Source organism: Solea solea, chromosome 1, assembly GCF_958295425.1.
Source record: "Solea solea chromosome 1, fSolSol10.1, whole genome shotgun sequence".
NCBI classification, from domain to species: domain Eukaryota; kingdom Metazoa; phylum Chordata; class Actinopteri; order Pleuronectiformes; family Soleidae; genus Solea; species Solea solea.
In genome coordinates this window covers 17,213,903-17,241,330 of record NC_081134.1, presented here as the reverse complement: position 1 = coordinate 17,241,330, position 27,428 = coordinate 17,213,903, and the positions used below count along the sequence as shown (strand labels likewise).

Sequence of the window (27,428 nt, the reverse complement as noted above, 5' to 3'; positions counted from 1 at the left end):
TATGCTGAGTTAAGATCGGGGGTCTGTCCTGACCCAGCGCTAACACTGATCAGAATGTCTCACACAAGCTTGAAGTTGGTCTCTGCCAGGGTGCAATGATTTGTGTGCCGTCTGGGACGCATTCCTGCCTGCCTGCAATTGGACCATCCTGGACTGACCCGCTGTCTCTCTGACCAGTCACAGTCTGCTCCTATAAACCTTTTAGATCTGGAATACAGATCAACTCGGCAGCACGCTGTGTTGTTGTCTCTGTCTCCGTTACCCTGTTAACAATGTAATTCTTTTCATGTTGGCTCCCTCTCTCCTCCACCGAATCTCTCCGCTCTTTATTGAAAACACGAGCGAGTAATCTTTCAACGGAACACGCACTGTGTGCAAGCAGGCCCTGGAGGGGGGTTGTAAGTAACAGGCAGGGATTCTGAAAGCATTCTTCTCTGGTAATAAAGTCCCTGTAAATTAAAACCACTTGCTGTTTTGCTCCCAAAATAAGTTGGGTGAGGAATGCAGCTCTTCATCTGGAAGAAAAAAAAAATGTTGACAAATGTTTTTCTCTTGAATGTGTGGATAAAAGAAGAAGAACTTGGGCACTGACAAATTTCAATACATTTATTTCTAATGTTTTTATAAAATCATCTCCATTTAAGGTTTTACTTCCATCTTTTTACAACCCTTTTTCATTCTCTCTCCTTTGCACATTGCTGACACAGCACAGTCCAATCATGGACCCCTGAGGCGCCCTCCTCCTCCACCTTTATGTCTGACTATATACGTTCAGCATGCACTATAGAATAACTTCCAGTATGGACAAATGCTGGAAGCAACTCGGCAGCCTCTCAGGTTAGGAACTCACACTGTGAGTTTGATAATTGCCCTCTTGTGGAACACAGATGTCAAAATGAGCCAACGATGTGATTCCTATCTTCAACAGAGACTTGAGCAAAACAGGAAAACATATTCTCTGCTCGTACACAAGCACAGAGCGTGGAGTTTAAAAGACACATGAGTAGTTTGGCATTTTGTAAAACATACGTCTGCAATATTGTGAAGATTTAGATAAGAAGATTAACACCACGCTCACATCTGTACATTAATTGCAAGCAACTACAGCATGTCTGCTTTCAGCTGTTATACTTCACCTATTAGCTTCAGCTCCATACTTCATACATCACTCCCTTCCTAACAGGAATGCACAATATTATGGGTATTATCGGTGGCAGCTGATATTGTACTTCAGTATGACTTTAAAACATGGTAAGATCCCCCGATATGAGTAGGCTGTTACCTCTTTGACTTTGATGCTAGCACCCTCTCCAATTATTATTTATTTTGCACAATGAATAAATAACCTGCTGTGATGTGAGTATGTCACAGCAGGTTAAAATATGATGTTAATTTCACTACAAAAGAGAACTGGCAACTCTGGCAACAAAAACAGACAGCTTTTGCCAGTGATGTAATAACCCCGATAATGTAATAAAAATTTGCACTTGAGTCCATTGAAAATGTAATAAAACCTGATAATGTAATAAAGTGCATTTCCCAATAATGTAATACACTTTTGACCAATAATGTAATAAAGTATTACATTAACGGGAGGTTATATTTTTCGTTTGTGAAAAACGGATGAACAAGTAAAAAGTTATACATGCATATCCAACTTTGTCCTGTGGGTGGTGCTAGAGCTCTCGAGCTTGCGTTGCTTACACAGTATCACCACTTGAACCCAAGTAACGGGTGGTCTGCTGTTAAATTATTACAGTATTGGGGAATTATTACATTATCAGGACCTGCGAAATGAAGGCTAACCTGATAATGTAATAACCTCCCGTTAATGTAATACTTTATTACATTATTGGTAAAAAGTGTATTACATTATTGGGAAATGCACTTTATTACATTATCGGGAAGTTATTACATTATCAGGTTTTATTACATTTTCACTGAACTCAAGTGCAAATATCTATTACATTATCGGGGTTATTACATTATCAGGGATTTATTACATTATCAGGTTCTACAACATGCCTTTTTTCTTGCCCATAGCATAGCTGTTAGCATTAATGTTTGTAGAGATCCTTACTTTTTCACAACATGGTAAATTGCCTGTATTTATATGGCACTGACTTATATGACTTGCTTTAACACCCTCAATATTAACGCCAAATATGAACTGTGCACACTGTCACATTTTCACTGACATCTATATTGGTGGTTGTGTGTTTTTTTTTTTTTACAAAGACAAATCAATGGCTGGATGCAGTAAAACATGAACATGAATACAACCACTCAGGCAGAAACTTGGGAGGGGATTTCGGGAGTAGGTTTCCTATATTTTTCTATTTTCCTTTGTGGAAATGACTGTGGTTTGAGTCAGGTGATCTGCTTAAACTTGAAGAATGTGCTAATGTAACACTTCTGAATGTGCTACACTCAGCTGAAGAGTGACCAACATCTGGCTGATGGGTAAGGTTTTCATTGCCAGATGCAAGGGTGTGATAGTGAACCTGTCTGGAAATTCTGGACGCTGTGGTCTTTGAATTTCTGGGAACCAGATACATTCCGGATATTAGACAAAAGGGAAATGAGCACAGCCAGAGTTTTCAGATTAATTTCAGGGTTTCAGACCAAGTTGTTAATCTTGCGTAGTTTGGTACTGAGTGAAATAAAAATATGCTGATTGCCTGAAAAGGTTGCAAATTCAGCCGCCGGGTTGGGAACACCCAGGATGCTGTGGTTTCTCTTTCTACTGTACCTCACTGCTGTTATAACAGACAGAAATGAAAGCAGCAGCCAAAAATAAGTTTATTTCTGACAAATGAGGCATGGCCTCCTTTTTTTAACCAGGGGAATAAAAAAAAAATGCTACATTTTGCATATAAAGAAAACATCCATTCATTTTATTGATGTATCCAGAGGGATATAAACTAGTAAAGCTGTTGTACATTAAGAAGTAACTTGATACTTACCAAACCTCTTGTAACCAAAGGACTGCACCTCCTCTTCATCAGCAAAGTCGTCTACAGGGAGAAGAGAAATACACGTCTTCATTGTGAATTACAAGTATGATGAGATCCCCCTCAATGAAACTGCTGCAGTCTTAATCTGCACATAAATTAGCTCAGTTTATTATAAACTGTCTCTCCACTAATGGAGCCTGAGACATACTGTTGAAAACTGGTAAAAAAAAAAGATGGTCAGGAACTCTTACAATCAATTCCACATGGGCACCTTTTCAGACACCATATTGTTTCTACAAGAGCCATCATTCTTCCATGGCCACAGTTACACACACACACACTTGTTTCATCCCCGTGTTACAGGCCAATGAATCTATTCTCTGGGCTGTACTTGAGATATGAAACCATATGAAACCATACCATACCTTAGTCACTATCCCACTTCTCATTTTTACCCCTACCCCCTTTGACCCTTTGGAACAGAGTCACAAGGGGTGGTGGTTAAAAATCCACTCCTAAAAAACATGCCGACATCTGCTATATGTGCAGCAAAGTCGTCATTGCTTTGGAATAATATTGCACCAGTTTCTGCACAGCTGCAAACACATTTTGTTGTGGTTAGTGTAGCAAAAAAAAAGCATGCCAAGCAATGGCAGTAACCGTTATTTCTTTGGATTCAATTAATCTAGGAAATATCTCGTAACGCTCCAGTTAAAGTGTGCCCCTGTTTGTGAGTTTCACCCTCTACCTCTGCAAGAATCAGGACACCCTACCTAAAGTGAGGGGTAGGGATAAATAGATGTGGCAAGGGGTGAAATGGGATTCAGCCTTGTTGTTGAGACTGAAATCTTTTTTTGAATTCTTGGTCAGCTCAGGAGGAAGAAGCAGGGTTAAGAGAGCCGGGATCCCCTCTAGGCTACGATCAACCCTGCATAAACCTGCTGCTCCCAACATCTTTCTCACCAATGCCTGCTGCCCCAGCCAATGTCCATGTTGATTCAACACCCATAAGGGTTGTATCCGGGCTGACAATATGGATCCCAAGCGGGTTTATCCATGGTTTCCATGGTGGTTCCACTAGTGTTTGCCCACATGGGCTTCCCATATGGGACCTGTAGCCGGGCTGACAATATGGGTCCCAAACAGGTTTGTCTGTAGTTTCCATGGTGGCCTCACCTGTGCTTGCCCACTTCAAGCCCATGTCCACTTAGTACTCTTTTCAGGCAAACCTGGGTAAGTGAGCCCGACTGTAACCCTTATGGGGCCCACATAGACATGCTGGCTGGGGGACAACATCAGACCGTTGACTACCAACAACTGTTGCATCGTGGTGGTAACGTAGATCTTGCAGCATGAAAACATCCCTGATCCATGTGTTGAGCTTGCAGACAGCACAGCCAACTCTGGTACGACAAAAGAAGGAAGTGTGAATCTTTCAAAATCTGTATCTTTAATTTATTCAAAATTCATACAGTACTGTAGACCTTCAAATAAACAGAACTGTTAATTTGAAGGTCTACTCAAAAAAACGTCATCATGAAAGTAAAGATTAGGAAGCTTTTGGGAAAGGCAATGTAAGCACAAGCAAATCCAAGAAAGCACTCTTTCATTTAGTTAACCTATCTTGCACAAGTATCCTGAGTATAACCTGAAAAAAGTTACGTGAGTGTATGACAGACTTTGGCTCACTTGTAATCATAAAACTGAAGCCTTAATTTGCTATGACGCTGTAATGGTGCAGGTCTTTTCAAATGTAATAGGCTATGCCAACCAAGACTGAAGCAACATTATTTAGATTTAGAATATGTGAGGATATCTTAACGTTTCTGAAATAGAAACACTACGAAAGTGGCTCCAAATCTATGAAAGTATTGGCATGGAAACTGAAAAAAAGGAAATGAAATACTGACTGCGGATATAACTGAAGAAGAATTAAAAGTTGCAATTGGTAGACTTACATTAAGCAAATCGCCAGGATCTGATGGCTACACGGCCGAGTGGTGCAAGGAATTTAAAAAAGAACTAATACCTGTTTTACTTCCCACTCTGAATTGGGCTTTAAAAAATGCACAAATGCCACCCAGCTGGAAGGAGGCAATAATTTCAGCCATACCAAAAGATGGCAAGGATAAAGTGGAGTGTGGCTCTTTTAGGCCAATCTCTGTTCTTAATGTGGACTATAAATTATTTACTTCTGTTATGGCCAAACGATGAGACACTGATACATAATGATCAAACAGGTTTCATACATCAACGCCAAACAAAAGACAATTTACGAAAGACACTACATATTATGGATCGTATACAAAGTAATCAAATTGAAGCAACTGTGATGAGCATAGGCGCTGAAAAGGCCTTCAATTCAGATAACTGGATTTTTCCCCACAGAGTTTTACATAGATTTGGCTTCCGTGATACAACTATTAAAACCATGCAGGCACTATATGACAAACCTACCACCAGGATCAAAGTCAATGGATATTTATCACGTGGTTTAACCTACAACGGGGCACCAGACAGGGCTGTGCATGGTCACCACTACTCTTCGCACTATGTTTGAAATCACAAGCTCAGATATCTTCAGACAAAATGAAGATATCAAGAGAATCATTATTACAGGGACGGAATATAAATTGGCCTGTTATGCAGATGACATCTTCATATAATTGATGCAATCGTTTGAACAGTAGGGCCAATTATCGGGGTACAAAATCAATATGAGTAAAACCCAATTACTCTCATATAATTATTGCCCACCAAGAGAAATCAGAGTAGTTACCCCTTGCTGGAAAATGTATTAAATGTATTGTTTTAAATTAAATGACATAGATTAGGCATATAAGGCATAGATGGCCCTGAAGGTTCCCCACTGGTGTACTCCTAAGCGATGAAACAATGTGCACACCCGGGCACTTTTACTCTCGATAGCAAATACATAAATTACTCAAACATTGCAGCTGATTTTGATCCAATTATGCAGATTATTATTACATGCAGACATTATGGGCACCCCATGTGCAAGAGGAAAGAAATTGGGCTCGTAACTGGAAGGTTGCTGGAAGGTTCAATCCCGGATGGGCTGGGGTGCCCCTGAGTCCAGCACCCAATACCCTGTTGCTTCACAAGCGCAGATTAGTGCTGCCCACTGCTTGTGTGTGTTCACTACAGGTGTGTAGTAAGGACGGGTTCAATGCAGAGGACAAGGTCACTATCAGTAATTGGTGTGTGTGAAAAATGACTCATTCTAATTCTACACAGAGCACAGTCCCTGTCAGACTGTGATGTGGTAACTGTTTTTGTGCCTGTGAATCATGATAAAATGTCAGAAAATACATTCCCATAATAAGTCATTATCCGTTTCCATGCATGTCACATCACCATGTTACATAGAGAAAATTAGCCATGTGTGTGAAATTAGTTTTTATTGCAGTCAGACTTACAGGAAAGACCCAATCCATCAAAGAAGATTTACAGAAAGGTTAAATCTTTATCAGTGTCTTCATAATTGTTTTTGGACAGATACCCAAAACTGGTATGTTCAATGCATATGGGTTTTTTAAAGCCAGGTTTAACATTCTTTTTACAGTGTCAGATCAATTGTTTAACATTAGCACATTCATTGTCCTTTTCACAGCAGAAGCCATTGAGTTTTGAAGTTCAAATCCTGGTTAGAAGTAATGTGGTGAGTAATGGGTGCTCGATTTTCCATGGAATATCCTCTTTTCATAGCTGCTACCATAACCTTCCATCGGGTAGCCAACGCCACCGCCTCTGCTATAGGGGGCAGAACTTCCCTGAGGGCCAAAGGATGTATAACCAGATGTATGCTGGCCATAGCCACTTCCAAACTCATAGCCGTTTCTACCACCATAGCCACTTTCCTGGTCCCCATAACCTCCAACATATCCAGGGTATCCTCTATAGCTGCTGCCAAAGTTGTAGTTGCCACCATTTCTGTAGTTTCCATTCGTGTTTCCATAGTGATAGTTTGCACCATAGTCCTTGGCGCTGTTGCCATTTAGATTTACCCTCATGCCTCTACCTGCCTGGCTGCCCATTGCTATGCTGTCTCTGCTGGTGTCCTGCATCCAATACTTGGTCATGGCTTTCTTCACCTCAACTGTGTGTCCATTGATATTGTGGAACTTCTCTGCGATCACCTTCTTGGCTGCGTCATGTTCAACAAAGAAGATGAAGCCAAACCCTCGTTTCTTTCCTGTATCCTTATCTGAGATTACTACAGCCTTCTCAATATCACCATACGGCCTGAAATGGTTCATCAGATGTTCCTCCTCAATGTCATCTTTCAGACCACCAACAAAGACTTTCTTCATGTTTTTGAGGGCCTCTGGTTTGTTGGCGTCCTCTCTTACGATGGCCTGCTTCACTTCAACTATGTGGCCATCGATAGTGTGCAGCCCAGCTTTAACTGCTGTGTCAGCCTCCTCCAGTGTGGTGAGGGTTACAAAGCCAAAACAACGGGACCGCTGCAGCTGCTTATTCACGATGACAGTGCAGTCAGTGAGCTTACCATACTGCTCGAAATGCTTTCGCAGATCATTGCTGTCAGTATTCACATTCAGTCCACCAACAAAAAGTTTACAATACTGGGAACTCATTATTTAACATTGGTGATCTGTTACTCAGTACACAAACTTGGACATCAGTTAGTCTCAAAATGGTGGCTGTTGGCATCCAAATAGCTATCCTCTTCTTCCTTTTGTCTTGGTACTGTTGTCTGTCAGTTGCATATAAGGTCATATCAAAGGACCCAAGATCAGAGCACATTCTCAGTGAACCAACATTTCAACATTTTGAGGAACAGGACTTTGAAGAAGCAGGACTTTGAAATGTGTTGAGTGATTTTGCTCCTTTGATGTTAAAACTACACAACAGATTTTGGATTTTTGAACTTTGAACTTGGATCAGAAACATTTTTTTCCTGTGTAGGGCATCGTCGCACCTCTCAGTGTACAGCCCACAGGAAATTATGGGTGAAGAAGGTGGCATCGGCACATGACATGCTCATCTTATGCTCATCTTAAATCTGATTGGAGGACATTGAGGAGGACTGTTTTCCGCTTCAGCTACAACAACCAAACATTTGTTTTTATTTCAAAGCAATTATACAGTTATACACTAAATGTACATATGGCTGGTATGCCTATAACTCTGATTTTAGACCTAATAAATTGGACTCTAGATTTAAGGACTGGCTAGCAGGAAAATTGCTCAGTTTTGAAATGTTTAAAAGGACAAATGTTTTAGAAAAACAAGACTTCTATCGATACCTGCAGTTACGGCATTACGTTAATACAAAGATGAAAAATGTAACAAAGATAAACACGTTTGATTATTTACAAAAGCCTATGATTCAGAAACTATTGATAAAACTGTTTCATATATTAAAATAAAATGGGAAAAGGAAGGAGGGATATCTGAGGAAGAATAGACAACAATTTGGAGGTATCAGTGGAGATGTACCGGCTCACAGAAGTGGAGGGAATTTGGATGGAAAAGCCTGATTTTTGGATGGAAAAGCCTGATTAGGTACTTTATTACGCTTTCTCAGAAGTCTCATTATGATAATAATTCCCCTGTCTGCTGGAGGAACTGTGGAAATCAAAATGCAAACCACTACCATGTTTTCTGGGACTGTCCTGTCATTAAGGGCTATTGGAGAGAGATACATAATGCCCTACAGGATATCTTCAACTGCAAAACACCCCTCGTGAGGCTATGTTTTTCGGACACATACCCAAGGAATCGCCGAAGGGGATAAACATTTACCAAATATCTTGCTGGTGGCCTGTAAAAAGAGTATAACCAGGAAATGGTTGTCACAGGAGAGCCCAACTTTAAATCTATGGATGGACATTACAATGGACATTTATAAAATGGAGAGGATAAGTGCATTTGTTAACCATAAATTGAAGAAATTTGCTTCATACTGGGAGAACTGGGTCAAATATGTCACACCCCATAGGCCTGATTTTATTTTCACAAACCAATGACTGTGCTATACGAAAAGGATCACTCCCTACCTGTACATACAGTAGTTGTTTTGTTGTTGTTGTGTGTTTTTCTTTTCATTATTTAGACATAAACCAAAAGTATTATATGGACATTTAGAGCAGACAACCGATGTAAGATGTATGCATATATGTTATACCGGATGTGAATATCTGATTCTGAATGTCAATACAAAATAAATTACAAAAAATATTATAAAAATATTATCTATTTACATTCATAACAGTCGGTGCATGAACATGACTGTAATTGAGAGACATTGTTGCTCAGACCTAAAGTCCTTATTGCTTAAATGCAGGGCTCTTTCTCCTGCCCAGAGTGTTTACATCATGATTTATGTGCAATAAAAGATTGTGAGGGGTAATTTTTACTGCACCTTATATTTACTTTTTTCCTTTGTGGTAGTTGAAATTATGGGCATGAATGTGTACGTGTACAAGTGATCTGCGACTGTGACTATGACAGCTGAGAGGGTGAGTGAGTGTGCACATGCACATAATTTATCCTTTATTTATATCTTTTATGCAGCTCACGAGTGTGCTCCACCAAAAATGTCGCTGTATTACTTACAATGACAACAAACAGCCATGAAACATACGCAAATGGATATTAATCATGAAAAGACATCCTGTCTCATTGTGATTAGCTCCACAAACTAAACTAGGGAGGGCACGATACCCCTTTTTCGTGTCTGATCACAAACTCGAGTACCTACAGATATCGATATCAGTCATTTTAGACTTTTTCAACTATGAACACACTTGTGCTAACTATTTCAAAGACATAATTCTCCAACTACAATATCCAATCCAGTGACTTTGACCAAAATCGGATCCCTAAACTTTCAACTTCCATCTTCCGTCAATCTTCTACCACTTTATCCTCCACATGAGGGTTGTGGTGGGTGCTGTGCCAATCTCAGCTGACATAGGGCGATAGACAGGGTCACACCCTGAACAGATCACCAGTCCATCACTGGGCCACATCGACGAACAACCATTCACTCACACTCTCACACCTACGGTCAACTTTGAGTGTCCATTTTACCTAATCCCCATATTGCGAATTGTTTTTGGACAGTGAGAGGAAGCCGGACAACCCGGAGAAGACCCACGCATACACAAATTCCCCTAAACTAAACTCTCTTTTTCCTATTACTCTCTAGGATTACAACCATCTCTTGTGGTCTATGAGTGTTGTCCCCTTTACACAGCTGCTTTTTGGAGTATGTGGGAAAGCACCTTTGTCAACTTCAAAGCCTGTTCCTACGTCATCCTCAGCGACCAGAGAAAATAAAGAGATACCACAAAGTCACATAGATCACCAGAAAAAAAGGAAAATCCAAACTCATCTGGAAAGCCACAAGCATTGAGGTTTGGGAGCAAAGACAAGGGAGTGAAGAGAGTTTATAGGACTGATGTGTCTTTTAAGTGCTGTTTTGCAAATCCCCTTCTGAGATTGAAGTCTGAGAACTTTCAGAACTTACTGCTGCTGGGGTAGTGCTTGAGAGAGAGAGCAGATAAGTTAAGAGGTGACAAGATCAACCTAAAAAAAAAAAAAAATAGAACCACAACCTACTTCAGGAATCTGCCTTTGACAAATACCCCCCAAATAGCCTGTTTCCTGTTTGTGTTTCCAAGCTACATGATTGTGTCTCAGTAAAGTTTTTTAAGAGCTATTCAGAGAGATGGAGTTCAGCACATGTTACCCAAAGGGCCTGAAAACTGATATGTGAGTCAAACTCAGGATCATTTGGTCTTTGGGATGAGTATCACTGCGTATGGGCCTGTGATACTTCAGAGGGATTCGTAAACATCACAAGAAAAGATCCAAGGCAGCACTGATTTTCTGACTTTGTAGGTTAAAGGAAGTTTTGCTGTCTTGATTAAATCTGGGCTTGTTTTACTGACTACCTTTCAAGACAACAGTCGATCTAATTTCTCACTGGAGGTCAGCTCAGCTTTGACCTCGCCATCCTGTGGTGATTGGAGACTGACATATTAAAACATATTTTTAACGACAATGACCACAAATGATTACTCTTTCTTACACCCTGTAATTTGTTTGCCCCTGTAGAAGCTATTTGTGCATAATCACAATCAACCACTCATCAGAAGGCCTGCAATTGTGATTTACAGCAGGAATAAACAAAATAGTTTTTAGCCATATTTCTTCCTCAGTGGATGAGCAAATTCAGTGTGTAACATCTTGTGCCACCATGTTTCTACCACAGCCTATGAGGACAAAACATTTTGCAACGTAAACAAAGAAGGCTAACTAGTAGAACTCACGGATCGGATAATTTTTCGGATCACCAAAAAAAGTCTGGCACAATCTTTTCGCTGAAGTGGGTGCGTCGTAACGTGGCTCAAGCACTTTCAGCATGTGTTTAAAGCCCTCGTTTTGCACAACCGAATATGGCCTCATGTCTGCACCTATAAACACACCGATAGCGTTTGTGATGGCTTTAGCCCGGTCTGATTGTGCAACAAGGGGCTGCTTAAATGCCATGGTGATAAGCGGTTGTTGAGCAGCCTTCGTTTTCACTCCTGTCAGTGAAACACTGGGGTGATGTCGCTTCAAATGCGTGGCCATTTAAATGACGCAGGGCGTTGAAGCTCCTCCGTTCCTCCGCTCGCCATGACCACGCTGTGTGTGGACTGAACATGCGCACAACTTTTTTTTTTTCATAAATCAATCTGCGGATCACGTGTGTGCCGAACCGAAGATCAATGATGATCCGTTGCACCACTACCAACTAGGGTGCATTCACACCTAATAGTGTGCTTCATTGCTCTGCACCATACATTGTTTAAATGCCTCCATTGTCAGAAATACTGCCGTTATTGGATGGATATGTAGGCTGGCAAATCCCTTGAAATGTGTACATCCAGGCACATCGACAGGTTAATCTTCATCTGCCCTGCTCCTCTGGTCCCCTGAAGGCTGGCAAGCAGCTGCTGGGTGGGCTTGGTGGAGCGGCTATTGCTTCTGTGTTCTCATCCACATTCCCCACTGTTAAATAATTGACTGTTGGCTAAGTTTCTGGGAGGCCCCAACTACCCTTTCCTCCACAGGTAAGACAGCACATTTAGCCGACTCAGTGTTGTTGGCCACATCCTCAGGCCACCGGTTGGCATTTCCGTGCTGCTTTGGGGTGAGCATGCTCACTTAAATGTGCTAGTTTAGGAAGAGTTGTGTCCTGCCAGACCCAGAGGATGGAAGCCATTCTCATTTCCATTTATCAGCAGCTCTTCTTGTGGCTCCTGGTTCTCCCTTCTTCTCACTTGTGGATGTAGATGAGAACACTGAGGCTGTAGCTTTAAATACAACCGATAGAGTTGTATTTGCTCCGAGACCACCCCTTTCAAGTGGACCAGAGTTCGGTTGTTTGGTCCACATCAGAGGTCTTGGACTATGTTCACACTGACCCCAATGAACCGTACCAAGAGGTTAAATGCACCAGGTTTTGGTTCAACCATGCTCAACGTGGTTGGTATGAACACACCCTAATTCTTACACACTGACATTTGAAGTATGATACGTTTTTGTTCAATCAAGCAAACAATTAACAAGTACTACTACACCTGTGCAATTCTTTAAAAAGAATGACTGATACAATCTTCAGAGGAAGTCAATAACTGTAGATATGGCATTATGGCATTATGTATCCTTCATTTTTATAACCTTTCTGTATAATGTGAATGAAGTCATCTGGGAGAGAATGATACCCCTGCACCTCTTCTGGTCTCTGGTCTCTGGTCTAGAGCTTCATACCTAAATCTGTCCCATCACAGGCAGCGTTTGCTCAGATGAATCACAGGGTAGTTGAGAGAGAGTGTGCAGACGCTGCTATTGCCTGTTCCACTACACCTACTCTGTATACGGGTGCTTTCCCCGTGCTGTGATAACTGATAACTGATAAATACTTGTTTCAGTATCAGCACAGGGTTTCAGAGATGGAAAGATTCCCTTGGATCATTGGACGCATATGGAAAGAGTTTGTCTGCCCACACTGGTCTGATGAAAAGAGCTGAGGACAGGATCCTGACAGGATCTCAGAACGTTCCATAATTTAGTAACCTGTCCATGAAAGTCATTAAATAACTATTTTTCCAGCAATCCCGCCAATTGCTGCGCTAAAACAGAGATTTCGTGCGAAAGAGAGAAGCTTTGGCGGACCACAAAGCGGCAGAAGTCATGCGGTGTCTGATCTGGAGACGATCTTAATGACCTATCAAGTCAGAGCGAGAACGACAGTGATGATCATGAAAACCATCTCACATCTGGAGACCAGCCATAAGCCGGTGACCAACATTACTCATGCACTTTGGGAATTTTTTGTATTTCATTGAATCAAGAACAAATGAAAAACACTGGATTAAAGGTGCAGAACACCAAAAAACAAGATGTCAGTGTTTCCCTCCGTGCTTTCATTTCTTAAAGCAGAGACACGTGAAAAGATAAACGATCCAAAATAAACCTGTACGGATCCAGTGCAATTTTAAATCATAAGGCTTTTCCTGCACTTTATTGCTTACTGAATTTCCCATATTTATCTCAATGTGCAGAATGACAAATGCTTCAGTATACAGTGTTAATGTAAGACCTTTTGTGATATGTACAGTATCTTGCCAATGTTGACATTGTGATGACGTTACATTTTTGAGAGATACTGTGTATGTATATTGCTGAAGTTACAGTATGTAATGGTGCATATATGAATTTGAGAAGGTGACCTCCAATTTTGACTTATTTTTAACAGTTACACATGGATACAAGATATGTATGTTTGTGTTAGTGATGCACCGATACGACGGATTATTTCGATAAATAACAATTCAGTTTGTTTATAGGTACGTGTTATTTTGTTCCACAAGGTTAGGAAAGTAATGTTTAAGTGGAGCCTGATGTCTTATGTATACAGTTTATTAATTACACAGTGGTATCGGTATCGGTATCGGGACAAAAAAAGTCGGATGGGTGCATACCTTATTTGTTTGTATTGCATCTACGTGTGTATTTACTGCATGTATATGTGTTGTGTCTTTCTTCTTTAGGATTAATTTTGGTGACAATAATGTAGGACAGGCATATTTTCAGCTGATGGTTTGATTTTGACTGTGTTGTTTGTGTGACTGAGTAAAAGTACTACTGCATTTCTCAGAGGTGATGTGTCTGAAGGCACAACAAAAAGTCCGTTTAAAGTTTTACTATACATGACTACAATGGAGCAGTTCTGTTGCCTCAAACGTATGTAATCAGGGTTAATCTCTGCTGTGCATGGGTTGTAACGTTTGATGTGCAGGAGCAGCCAGATGCAACAACAATCCCAAACACAGAGGCTTAATTGAAACCAGATGTGAGACGCTGTGAGTTGTGTAGCCCACGCATTCCTCACGTCTCTGCGCGAGAGAGAAGAAAGAAAGAAAGTAAGCGCGAGCGCACAGATGTGACAAAGCGAGCGAACGTTGACATCAGTGAAACAGAGGAGCTCTCGTGTCTGTTATTAAATCACAACTGCTGAATGAACCCACCTTTCATTGTGCTTCACGAGACTCTAGCGTTGAGAAACTGGTGTTGTTATCAAGTCACATCCACAGCATCGCTCCACAGTCAGCGTGTCCTCCTGTGTTTCCGTGGGATGAAAAGTTTAAAGTTCCATCCGTCACTCGTGCACACTGTGCTCTTTTCCTTTGGCGCAGGTCAGGCTCAGTCAGTGCGGCAGCCACAACAATGAACAGTCTGCGCAAAGTGGGGAAGGTAAAGTGGGAGTTTCAAAGAGAAGAAGGAGAAGAAGAAGAAGGAGGAGGAGAAGAAGAAGAAAAATGCTCAGCTTGATGCTGAGGTCAGAGTTTATCCTGGTCCAGCTCGGCTCTCTCTGATGATGCCACTACAACATCAACAGCGGCTCTAACTCTGGGACTGAGAAAAGTCCCAACGTGAGAGGAAGTGGTGCTGCACACAGAGACCACGTGTTAGAGAGAGAGAGAGAGAGAGAGAGACACAGAGAGAGAGAGAGAGACAGAGAGACAGAGAGAGAGAGAGAGAGAGAGAGTTAAGACTTGGTTTTACAGTTGGGATTGAAACTGGGTTTAGGTTATAATACCAAGAAGTTCATGTAAAAGTTTTTTTTGACATTGGAGCGTTAGTTGTCATGTGGAACCTTTATCATTTTCTGTAGGGATGAGCCAATATGATACTCAGTATTGGTATCGGTCTGATACTGGTCAAAATCACTGGATTGGATAGCGGACAGATAAAAATGTAAAATCCAAAAATCCTATATATGGCATGCTTCATGGGATTAAATTGTAAATAAAAACTACCAACATCATTTTAGCTGAATCATGTTGAGTGCTGTTTATTTCTACTTCATGGGAGAAGAATATTTGTTACACAGTTGGAGAATTATGTCTTTGAAATAGCTTGAAATGGCACAAATGTGTCGTTTACATCTTCATGGGTTTGAAAAACTTTAAATATGAGTGGTTATCGTTTCTTCTTTTGCAGATGATCTCGTTTTTATTTTTGAAAACATGGGTTGAATTTAATGGATTAAAAATGGGGTAATGTAATATAGATCTGAAATGTTCCAGTCCAGGTATAACTATTTCCTACAAAATAAGGTACTTATTATAGTATTAATAATAATTCAAGTACAATCACAGTAGTCACTCATGACCACGGCCAAGCTGAAAGGGAACTTGTCCTGTAACCAGAGGGTTGCTGGTCTGGGCTAGGGTAGGCTATCCCTTAGCAAGATACCCAATGCCCATTACTCATTGTTAATGTGGCCTAGTGTAAACCCGTCCAAATTTAAATATGCAGCTCATCCACTGTGGTGACCCCTAGAGAGGGAAAGGCTAAGATGAAGAAGAAAAAATCCATTATGCAAACCATTAATAACTTCTCATATGTGTCATCGGTGCTGTATTTTAGGCAGGTTTAAAATGTAAGTTCTCCTTTAAGCTGCTGAGTGAACTCCAATAACACATCATTGGCACGTCACCTCAGAACAAAACTCAACACAGCTCCCAGACCAGGGTTTAACTGTTACGTCCATCACTTCTCAGTCCTCTGTAAAGCGGTTTATCCCCTGCACCTGTTTATCTCTTCAGCGCCGGACACCACAAAACTTTGATTGGCACAACAAAACTGCAGACCACATCATGAGCTGGTTTCACGCTGCAGCTCCGATGAATCTTTTTTTATTTTTTTTATTTTTTTTTTTTAAATCTAAACCACACCATCTGCTGTTCCACGATCAGATTGACATAAGACTTAATTTCAATCTGTGTCGCATGCTCTTTTTGATTATCACTTATGAGTGCCTGCGTGCTTCCATGTACCCTCAAACCTTTTTACTGGCAACTGTTTTAAGTTTGGTTTGGCCGTGGGAGAACACACGTTATAGGAACCAGGTGCTGAAGGTGTCAGTGAGGATGAGGACTTGACTAAAGCGCTGCCTGGTTTTGGTTAAAATCCACTATTTTCTGGGTCACAATGTGCAAAGAGGGCACATTTTTGCGGGAGATGGAGAGAAAGGAACCCTTTAACCCTGCGTCCATCAACTTACATCCTGAGTGGAGACACTAAACAGCTTCAGGCTGTTCTCTTCTTCTGTCTATGTTTATTTGAATGTAGTTTATTAAATGTATTTGTTTTAGGGACAGTGTATACAATGCATTCATCTCAGCAAGAGAAAAAATGCTTTGTAGCGGATGCTAGCTATTTTTTTGTTTTCATTGATTTAGTTAACAGGGACAGTGTAAAGCAACGTCAATTAAAAGTTAACCGAATTACAATATGGCAAAAAAAAATAATATCCAAACAACTACTTGTGTGTTATTGCTGCCATGCACATAATCTACTGTGTCATCTGCGTACATGTGCAGAGGTGTTGGAACACACAGTTGGAAAATCATTTACATACATGCTAAATAGTCATGGGCCCAGGTTGGATCCTTGTGGGACTCCTGTAGCTAGTTTACATAATTATATAGTCTTTGGGCAGGAGAACATAATTGTATTACCACTGACCAACTGACTGACCAAAACACATTACTTACATGGGTTCCAGTAGATCAACTAAATCAATGTATCTCAAAGACTGGGTCGGGACCCACAGATGAGTCATCCTGCAAAGTTGTTTGGATACCCAACCTAGTAGTTATGATTTATGTGTATAGGTTTTAAATAACACACATAGAATTAAATTGTCAATCATTTACCAAACAAGATTAATTTACCAATTCTGTTCTGACATTAGATGTTACACAAGTTCACTATTGATTCAGATGTAGCCCAAGATGGGCCATTTTTTTCATTTTAAACTAGTTCACACAGGCACATAAATCACTTATTTTCTTTCTTTCTTACAAATGATATCTTAAATGATGACACTATCTGTGTTTACTAGCTTGATTGCAGAAAGAATGAAAAACAAAAGTTAGGGTTTCCACTTGTACAGGGGCACACTTTCTTGTCATCCAAAGGGCACCACAAACTGCAGTTCAAGTGCAGTTCACTGTGATGACACTGCTTCTGTGTGCGTTGGGATTTAGCTTAGCTGAAGATTTAATTTAGGATGTAGTCAGTGAACTGGCCTCCTAACGCCCCATTACATGATTCAGCATTTATATGTCAACATGAATTGAACACCTCTGTTCTAACAGATTTAATCCGTTTTTGTTAATTGGAAATGTTTGGGGGGTTTTCTACATAGAAACACATTCATAACTGTTTTCCTGCAAGAAAATACGTCTCTACACCTCATATGAAAAACAGCAATACAGTATATAGAGATGTGCTTATATACAGTTTGATGATATGATTAGATTCTAGTGCACCAATGTTTCCACTGACTGTTAATACATGTTGTCAGGGTGTAAACACCATGTCTGACATGACTAAGCGTCCTCTTATGCAGAACACACCTCTCTGGCAGCATGTCCAGTGCTGGATTAATGGGCATCAACATCAAGTAAAGACAGTAATAGGATAGAGCTTGAGTGGACATAGCAGAAATAGACTTTGTCCCGGTCAAGACCTCCTCATACTGTCCACACGGAGCACTTTGTTTATTCCTGCAGGTGGAGAAGCACCTTCATCTGTCTGCTGGTAAGTTTTTCCTGCATTGTGGTTGTCACTGTGAGGGATTTATTTAAATGTATTTGACATAACCTTCCTTTTCTTTCTACAAAATGTTATGTACATAATGATGTATTTTAATCAGGATATTTTAATGTATCCTGCAGGAAGTATTATCTTAGATGACACTTTTGTGTCTCGTGTCCCAGAGTCTTTAAAATGTATAAAACAATATATATTTACATTATAACATCCATTAGAAGAGACCAGATTTGGATAATTGTGCATCATTGAGCTTATTTTCTTAATACAACATTGTGATACTCATTAAAACAAGTATATCTGCATTCTTCATAACCTTGCAGACTGTTCAAAATCTTGATTATACAACCCAATCGAGCTGATTATCTGAGCAACTTAAACCCATAATGAAATAAGTCAAATGGGTACATCCTCATTTACTGTAAATCTCTGCTGGGTGACAACTTGTGTAACTTATTGTGTGACTGAACTTGGGCAGAGTCTCCACTAAAGAGAGTTTAGATTGAAGACTGCTAATGAAAAGGGCGTCTCGAGGTTTAATGTGTGTGTGGATGGTGTATTCACTTGTGCAGCAGCAGATGGTAATACACATAAATGCATGCTGCCAAGTTGTGAACCACAGGTGAGGCCTATGATGCGCTTCATTAGATGACTTACATTCTACGCAAATTGAAAGCATAAAAACAATATGATGTAGTCCAACATATAGCACCGGAAAAAGACATTGCTCTGAGAGGAGGATCATTATGCAGATCCATACTAAAGTTCCTGGTTATTCACGCTATTAGCACCTTACATCTTTCAAAAAACTCTTTTGATTAAGTCTCAAAAATGCTAGAACCAAATCCTCACAAAGCGACACAGTTAAAAAAAAATCCTGTATCTCAATTTACCTCTGCAGATTTCTGAAAAATCCTGCTCTGGTTGTCGAAAAGTCCCAAAAATGTGTTTTCATGTAGCACTGTGATAGGTCAAATGTGTGCTCATTAAACAATCAGCTCAAAATCCACTGTCCCCTGGTTCAGGCGGTGTCCACATAGATATGTAGCACCACCATGTGGCTGACCTGGTTGCGGCGTGTATTGTTGAAGTTCACTCATTGCATCCTAATAGATTTAGACAGCATCTGTGTTTTATAATGTCTTAATTCGGACCTGCACTACACTTGTATTTATCACACAACCTGTGTCTGTCCTCTCAGGACGAGTCTGTCTGCAACTGAGCTCAAGAATGAAGCTCCTGCTCACTTTGGTCGTCCTGGCGGTGACACTGGGCGTCCTCAAATCTGCTCCCGAGGACAGACCCAGAGGCGTCTCAGAGGACCCTTTAAAACGTGAGTTGGCTCAGAGGAACCCAGATTTGTCTTAATCTCAGCTCCCAGCAGGATTGGGTCGTAAGGTGTTACACACTTATACATAAGTATATTATTATTACTTTACCAGGTAAGGAGTAGTGTAAGGGCCTTATGATGTTGTGGACACTCGGCATGCCATAGCATGTCACAGCAGCAGGAATATGCAGAAAAATAATGGCCAATAATCATAAATCAGAAAGACAAAAAAACATCAAAGCAAGTGGAGCACAAAGACTTTTGCACAGTATTAAATAAAACCAATATGTTAAGTTTGTATATAAGTTCTCACTGAGGTTTTGTTCTCCTCTTCTTCTGCAGAGCTGTCCATGGATGGCGAGAAGCTCCTGGAGGAGGAGGTGAGCAGAGCTCTGTACGGGGTGAGACAGATGAAGGAGGTGATGTGGAGGAACGAGCAGAAACACGGGCATCTCATGACGTCTCTCAGACACAGCAGTGACAAGAAGACGGTAGGAAGAACACGTACCTTTGTTTTAAACCACACAGGGGCAACGTATGGATCTCGCCCACGGGCCAGTTGTATCTGCTCCTCGACGTCCTCAAAAGAAAAAAACAAACAAAGTTCAATAAAAGACTTGCCATGCAGCAGCTTGAGCAATTACACTGCAAATGCAGAACAAGAAGAAGAAACGCATACAAACAAACTCAAAGAAAAACTCCAAAGCTATGTCTTTAGAAGTAAACATGCCTTCAAAATAAAATGCCTTAAGCCTTCATCAGTGTGTCAAACTTATAGTCAGCCGTCTTATAGTCATGTTCCACCAACTGCAATCTCCCACTTGGACATGATGTGATGGCCTGAAATCCAGCAGATGGCAGCAAATGTGGCCAGATGTTAGAGAATTGTTTTATTGGTGAGATTTTCATTGACTTAAATTGAATAGATTGACTATTGAAAAGATTGACGTGGATTTCTTCCTTGGTTCATGCCACTGTGACCCTCTGGAGAAAAATGTTGCTAACCTCTGGTATAAACAGACAGAAAGACGTAGTCACAGTTCCTCCTTGTGCCACCAGGGGGCAGCACAACTGCTTAAAGAAGTGACGGAGAGGCTGCAGGAGGCGGAGGAGCAGTGTAAAGACTCCCTGCAGGCAGAGTGGGAGCAGTGCAGGCCCTGTCTGGAGGATGCATGCAAAACTTTCTACACCACCAAGTGTCGCAGGGGATTTGCAGCTTTCCACGCCAAGGTACGAAAACTCTAGAACATTCACAACTGCTGAAACCATTTTTAGTCACTACACTATAAGGTGCATACACTGTTGTGAGGCATTATTAAGTCGAATAATTCACAAAGAATGTGTAAAAGCTACAGCTTCTTTTATAAATGTTTGCATTTTGTTTTTAAATCACCAGTTTCCAACAGTTTTTTCCTCTTGTGACTCGTTGGACAGTTGGACAATAAACTCAATATCATTGCAGGTGGAGAACCTCTTCCACAGAGTGTTCAGACGCTTTGGCCCCCGTGAACCTCGCATCGATGCGGGGGACATCCTGGTAAACCAGAGCCCAGAAACCACCGACACAGAGGTCGAACGCATCGAGGATTCCTTTAAACGTATGATCACCAAGGTGGGAACAGTGGTGAACCGCAGCGTGGCACTTGTGTCCACGATGAGCAGCAGGCTCGACGAAGTCCTCCAGAGAGCTTTCCTCAATGACACCGATATTCCCACGGAGGAGAGCACCACTGACCCGTACTACCCCGCACGAGACTCCGGCTTCCTGCAGGGCGTGGGCCTCGACGAGGTGCTCGACTCCTTCTATGACTTTGGCAAGAGTGTGGTGGATGAATTTGGAGCTGTGGTTACGCAGGTGTTTGACGACATCAGTGAGGCAGTGGATGAAGAAAAGAAGAGAGGTAGAGGAGCCTACTACTATATATATATATATATATATATATATATATATATATATATATATATATATATATATATATATATATACACACACACACATATATACATATACATATATACACACACATATATATGTATATATATATATATACACATATATATATATATATAAATAACTTTTATATAGAAGCAAATGTCTGTTTGATTCAAACTACTGCAGCTCCATCTTCCATCCCACTAAAATCGATTAATAATCTGGATTAATAATCCTGATCCCAATATTGACCAAAAAAAGAATCAGTTTCATAAAAATGATGGGTCAACGCTTATTGCAACCGGGTAGAGGTGGTGCAAGAGCACCTAGCCATGCACTATATGGACAAAAGTATTTGGACACCAGACCATTACAACAAGTTGTTCCCCTTCTGCAGCTATAACAGCTTCCACACGCCTGGGAAGACTTTCCTCAAGATTTTGAGATGTTTCTATTAGAATTTGTGCTCATTCATTCTGTAGAGCATTTATGAGGTCAGACACTGATGTTGGACAGTCAAGTTCTTCCACACCAAACTCGTCAAACTATGTCTTTATAGTCCTTAGAAGAGGACCTTCCTCAAACTGTTGCCACAAAGTTAGAAGCGTAGCATTGTCCCAAATGTTTGGTATGCTGAAGCGTGAAGATTGTCCTTCATTGGAGGTCAGGAGCCTTGGCCAAACCATCAATGAAACACCTGAATTCAACACTTGGGTGGCCAAATACTTCTGTCCATGTGGTGTGTTCATTTAGAGACCCTGGCTGTTTCGGTAATGGGCAATAGAAGCACTGCACTGGAGCTTTATGGTAGTGTTTTCCATGATCATTAGAATAAAAGTTATTTGTGTCAGTCGCACATGATGTAAGGTGGAGCAACAGAAGGTAAAAAAAAAACTTGCACCATCAGGTCTGACAACTTTGCATAATGAACTTTTCCTGTTTTTGGTGTAGCGAGGCAAAGTTTCCCCCGTTTCCTGCGGGACCAGAAGTTGTGCAGGGACCTTCGCAAACAGACCTCCGAGTGTTGGAGGCTGCAGAGCCAGTGTGAGGTCTGTCAGGGAGCCCTGCTCACAGGTGAGGCACTACCAATCCCTCACACGTGCCATCACTCCATGCGGTATCTTCACACGTCTCACACGAGTGACCACTCTCCCCACTGTTTCTAAGAGTGCCCCAGTGTGCGCGAGCTGCACATGGAGCTGGACGAGGTGTCGCAGCTGGTGAACGTGTCCACAGAGCAGTACGACGAGATCCTCTCCGTCGTCCGCCGTCACACCGACGAGACGGTCAGCTGGCTCAGTGACATGGCCGCTGAATTTGCCTGGGTGGCTCAGGATGTGAGCAACAGCAGCTCACCCCAGAATATCTTCCACATCACCATGGTGAGCAGGAGTGAAGGACAGTCGTGTCTGTGGCTGTGAGGAGGAAATACAGTAAGATAGACAGCATGTAGTATGTCTGTAGGAGCTTTACACTCCTCGACTCAGGGAACTACAGTGGCCTTCACATACCAGGAAGGATGCCGTTCTTCACTTGTTTATGTATGTAAAAGGTTTGATTCCAGGTTCAGGTCTCCCACACTTTGGTTGGCATCAAATTAAAGGATTTTCCGGGACCAATTTCCTCAAGTTAAAATTCATGATTGTCCTTGGGATCTGGGTCAAAGTCAGTCTTTGTGAGCCAGAAATCTTGGAGTTTGCATTTCCCAGGCATCACGTCGTCACTTTCCTTCTCGTGTTTAACGTTACTCTCTCGTTATTCTGCATGGAATCACACGTAGTAATTATGACTTGACGTTTGTTAGTCTACGTACATCAAGCAATGCAGGGCATCAAACAGTAGGTGGCGTCGTAACAAACAAGGGAGACATTTACCTAAATATCAACTTAACTTCTTTCTTATACAAAATTCAAGCACTTTCAATGGCCCATGTATATTTAGAACACTTGTCAATAACTTTCCAGGGCTTTTTCTCAAATTCACAAACTTTCAAGAACCTGTGGGAACCCTGCTGGCTCCGCTAGTCTAGTAAGTGAATGAGTAAAGTGCAAAACTGTAGTGTAAACTAGCTTTGAGTTGACTAGAAAAGTGCTATTTAAATACAGTCACTTTATCATAAAAGGCTTTGAAAACCATTATTCTAGGCTTCAACAAACATACATGAGTCGTATATTATTTTTTAAAAGGAGTACAATAGATATACCAGTTAGAATTCAGGGGGGGAAAAAAGGCCCTCTACATTATTTAAGGTTGCAGCACTGAAGAACACTGACCTTTTTTGACTTGTTTGACATCAGGAGCTGCTTTCCGTCCAATTTATCTGGACACAGATCGTTATCTGAGATCAACTGTGTGACCTTTTTATTTCACCTTTTCTTTCCTCATTGTAAAAAAGACAAATGCTCAAACACACTAATACTGTTTCTCACATACCAGATCTACTTCACTACATTTCCTCAATTTAACAAGATGATTGAATACATCGTTATCATCTGGCTTTTTTACAGATCTACATACGATTTAAAGAATAGATACATTTAAATTATACAAAGTTATTGTTCAACATAAAAGCATGGATAGAATCTAGATAAAAATAAATAAATGTGACAATACTTGTCCCACCCTCTAGATGGCACCACAGAGCCACGGTGAGGAGAACGTGTCCGTCACTGAGACCAAGGTGGAGGTGAACATCCTGAATTCTCCCCCAATTGTCCTCTCTGTTCCTGGGCAGCTGGAGCTGCAGGACCCGGCCTTCATCCAGTACGTGGCTCAGGAGGCTCTGGACAAGTACAAGGAGCTGGTCAGGTGAGATGTGACCTCCATTTCAGTATAAAAGACATTTACTGTAGACAAAAAAGGCCTATGCTGCTGTTGGAGAACGTTATTGAACTCAGACTTTGACATGAATGCACTTTGTTTGCAGATTTAAGGACGAATAAAACGCTTCGCCAGAACTTCAGACATCTCCATGAACAGAACTGGACAGTAGATCATATACTTGTTAAACTGTAAACAAGCTACAACTAAAACAGTCTTTAGCTGCTGCTGTGCTAGGAGTGTAAAAAGAAGGCGGTGTACTGCTTACCTGTTGTCCAATGATGTTAAAAAAAAAAAACCTAAGGAGAGTTCGCTTTCCATTAAAAATGCTGCACAAGATTTATAGAATTAGTAATTCAGCATCTCAGGAATCAACAACATTAGCTGATGGAACTCTTTGATTAAACCTTTTATTTTTGTTTTTCTCCTGTACAAAAATCATATTAGTTATCATTCTCAGTAATTTCACTTTTTTGAAATAGTTCAATAGTTCCCCGTCTTTAGGAACAATCACATACTAGGTTCTTGTGAGTGACAAAATAAACTGTTCACATCTTTGTTTTGTCCGCTCCTTGCTGAACTGCATCTTCTCACATGTCTCATCACACACACACACACACACACACACACGTTGAACAGATTGAGGAAGTCCCTCGACAAAAGGGACGAGTAGATCACTAAAAGCACCAAAGCTTCTGGATCACAGTGTGTGCACGGTGCTTTGTTTTGTCCGCTACTACTTTGTTTTTCCTCCTTCCAGAAGTGATCCATCGTCTCCACCGCTGGGAAATACAAACGAGGAAACAATAAACGCAGATCAATAATCGGGCTAATGCCATTTGGGATGTTCCAGTAAACGTCGTTGGGAGGCTTTGCATAGTTGCATTCACAAATGAAAGCAAATTCTTTTTCTTTTTTTTTGCACTGCTGGTTTTGGATAAAACGTTTCCCCATCAGCAGACACGGAGACTTGAGTTGTTGTTTTTTTAGTCCAACGCTGGTGGGATTTTACTGACAGGAAGTTACAGAAACACAACAGCTGCATTCAAGAGTGACAACAATGAGAAGCATGTTAGTCTTTTAACAGCGAGAGGTCGATTCCACACAGAAATCCACTCGATCTTTTCACAGCTGAAGAGTCCGTTTAAAAAAAAAAAACAAAAAGACAATTATAAAATACTAAACAAGATCATTTTTGCATCGGTGATATATCAAAATACACCTTTTTATGATTTCAAATCCCTGTTTCAGTGAGACAAATAAAGCAACATACATCGATGTTAAAATAATAATAAAAAAAAATCACGCAAATCACTTTTGGATTTTCTCATTCGTCCGCCTGATGGCACCTGCTGAAAATACACCTCCTCCACAAACCTCGCGTGAACATCACGGTTCCGTCCGACTACATTCTCACATCCACGTAGAGCAACGCTGTTTCTCTCCTCTCTTCAGCTTCTTACCCTTCTCTGTCAAATCTTTACAGTCACGCCACGTGCATCACAATTCAACCACAGTTGTTGGTCATCAACACACATCTTTAAACCAAACTCATGTACGTACATATAAAAAAAGGATCTCGATGAATTAAAATAAAATAAAAGGGGGGAAGACTGGAGCAGATATTGCAAATATATAATTTGTTTAAAAAGTAAAAAACTGTGCATCTGCAAGTATATTTGAATTAAAAGGAGAAAATCCCTCTCTTTTCGGATCACAGTGTTGAGGCCTGTCCATATGTTTTATTCCCAGAGCTTTAAGTAACAGCACCAATCTGCACACTTGGACACAAAATATTTGGTCCCCAGATTCACAAGGGACAAAACCTCGACTTCAGAACATTTTTTTTCTTTTCCTTGCATGTGTAAGTTATGCCAGTGTGGTCGTGGACTAGTGTGTGAAACCTCGCTCTCTGCAGCTCCAGCAAAAGCACTGGCAGCCTTTTTCCACCCTCTCTTATTTGCTCTGCTGTCGCACAAGTGTTCGCCGCGGAATCCGACTAGAGGTTGTCCCCCGGCTGGTACTGCGGCTCTGTGGCCGTGAAGTAGTCTTCTAAAAAGGACTGGATGTACTCGAACGTGGGCCTCTCATCTGGATCCTTCTTCCAGAACTGCTTCATCATGTCATGGAGAGACTCGGGGCAGCCTTGAGGGCAGGGCATGCGGTAACCTCTCTCTACTTGCTCAAGTACCTCTCGATTCACCATACCTGGAGAAAGAAACGAGATCAAAACAAATGTGATGAAAATTGACTGCAAAGGCTAACGAAATTAAATAAATATGACATATGTCTTCGGTTTCAATCTTCAGTCACATCCAAATACATGTTCAGGAAAGAAAGAACATCTATTGTAACTAGAGAAAGCGCTCAGACATCACAAATGCCTGTCAAAGCTCAGTATAATCGAGTGGTGATCCATATCTTAGTAACCTACATGTTCCCAAAATTAAATCCAAGACAGAGCGACAAGCGTGGCAAAGAAAACAAAAAACAAAAAAACATAACCTCCTCTGGTTGTTCTCTATTTTGTGAGCGAACATAAAGGCAAATACAAATTATTCCGAAACAACCCATTGTGCCGCCTGAGGCAAAAGAAGAAGAAGAAGAAGAACGTGCCCACGCAATTATTGTGATAAAGAAGAAGAAAAACTAATAAAACTCAACCTTGGTGGAAGTTGTGTCATTATTTCCTGGAAAACTTGTAGTCAATTAGGATGAAACATTGTTGGTGTTTTGTAGACAAAGATAAAATGTGATTAAAAAGGCCTCAAGCAGACATTTCTTTGAATAAAAGTCTGCAGCTCATAATAATAAGGATGGCTTGATGCCACTTTTTGTGTCCAATTAGGTACCACATCATCACATCATTAAACTTTTGTCGATATAGCCTGATATAGTCTTTTACATAGATGGTTAAAAGAGGTTTACTGTGGTATTTAATACATTCAATCGGCTAAAAGTTTGCTGCAATATCATGCCCGAGGTATGAGCTTGGTGTTTGTGATGACGCGTCAGATATCACTCAGGTTGTGTGCAGCGTTGAATAACATGACTCCTCCCCCTCGAGGTCAGTGATAAGACGGCTGAACACACACACAATACTTCTGATACCATAATATTTCTGTCCTACAGTACCAACAGTCTCACACTGTCCCGTGCCGGACTCCAGCTGATCTGCAGCTCTCACTCACATCCTCGTCATATCTGATCTATTATTGTC

The 27,428-nt window shown here is 41.0% G+C and overlaps 4 protein-coding genes across 4 annotated transcripts in view; 1 reads left to right on the top strand and 3 right to left on the bottom strand.

Moving 5' to 3' along the window:
- Nucleotides 1-14,928, bottom strand: part of LOC131456694 (collectin-12-like) — a 54,247-nt gene extending 39,319 nt beyond the window's left edge. Inside the window, exons 1-2 of the mRNA XM_058625238.1 lie at nt 14,528-14,928; nt 2,967-3,017 (exon numbers count right to left, since the gene is read on the bottom strand). Of these exons, the coding sequence (XP_058481221.1) occupies nt 2,967-3,017; nt 14,528-14,534 (58 nt within the window). The 5' untranslated portion in view covers nt 14,535-14,928. The remainder of the gene's footprint in view (nt 1-2,966; nt 3,018-14,527) is intronic.
- LOC131456687 (heterogeneous nuclear ribonucleoprotein A0-like) lies at nt 6,371-7,767 on the bottom strand. Its single transcript, XM_058625226.1, has one exon. It carries the CDS (start codon nt 7,574-7,576, stop codon nt 6,626-6,628), a length of 951 nt encoding a protein of 316 aa, XP_058481209.1. The 5' UTR covers nt 7,577-7,767; the 3' UTR covers nt 6,371-6,625.
- A 3,091-nt stretch (nt 14,929-18,019) lies between the features above and the next one.
- Nucleotides 18,020-24,766, top strand: clul1 (clusterin-like 1 (retinal)). The gene is made up of 9 exons (XM_058630291.1): nt 18,020-18,113; nt 19,327-19,458; nt 19,798-19,946; nt 20,515-20,685; nt 20,918-21,356; nt 22,340-22,462; nt 22,556-22,770; nt 24,018-24,196; nt 24,315-24,766. Exons 2-9 carry the CDS (start codon nt 19,356-19,358, stop codon nt 24,328-24,330), a joined length of 1,395 nt encoding a protein of 464 aa, XP_058486274.1. The 5' UTR covers nt 18,020-18,113; nt 19,327-19,355; the 3' UTR covers nt 24,331-24,766.
- The window catches only part of yes1 (YES proto-oncogene 1, Src family tyrosine kinase), a 30,230-nt gene continuing 27,404 nt past the window's right edge, over nt 24,603-27,428 (bottom strand). The window contains exon 12 of the mRNA XM_058630278.1: nt 24,603-26,416. Within this exon, the coding sequence (XP_058486261.1) occupies nt 26,208-26,416 (209 nt within the window). The 3' untranslated portion in view covers nt 24,603-26,207. The remainder of the gene's footprint in view (nt 26,417-27,428) is intronic.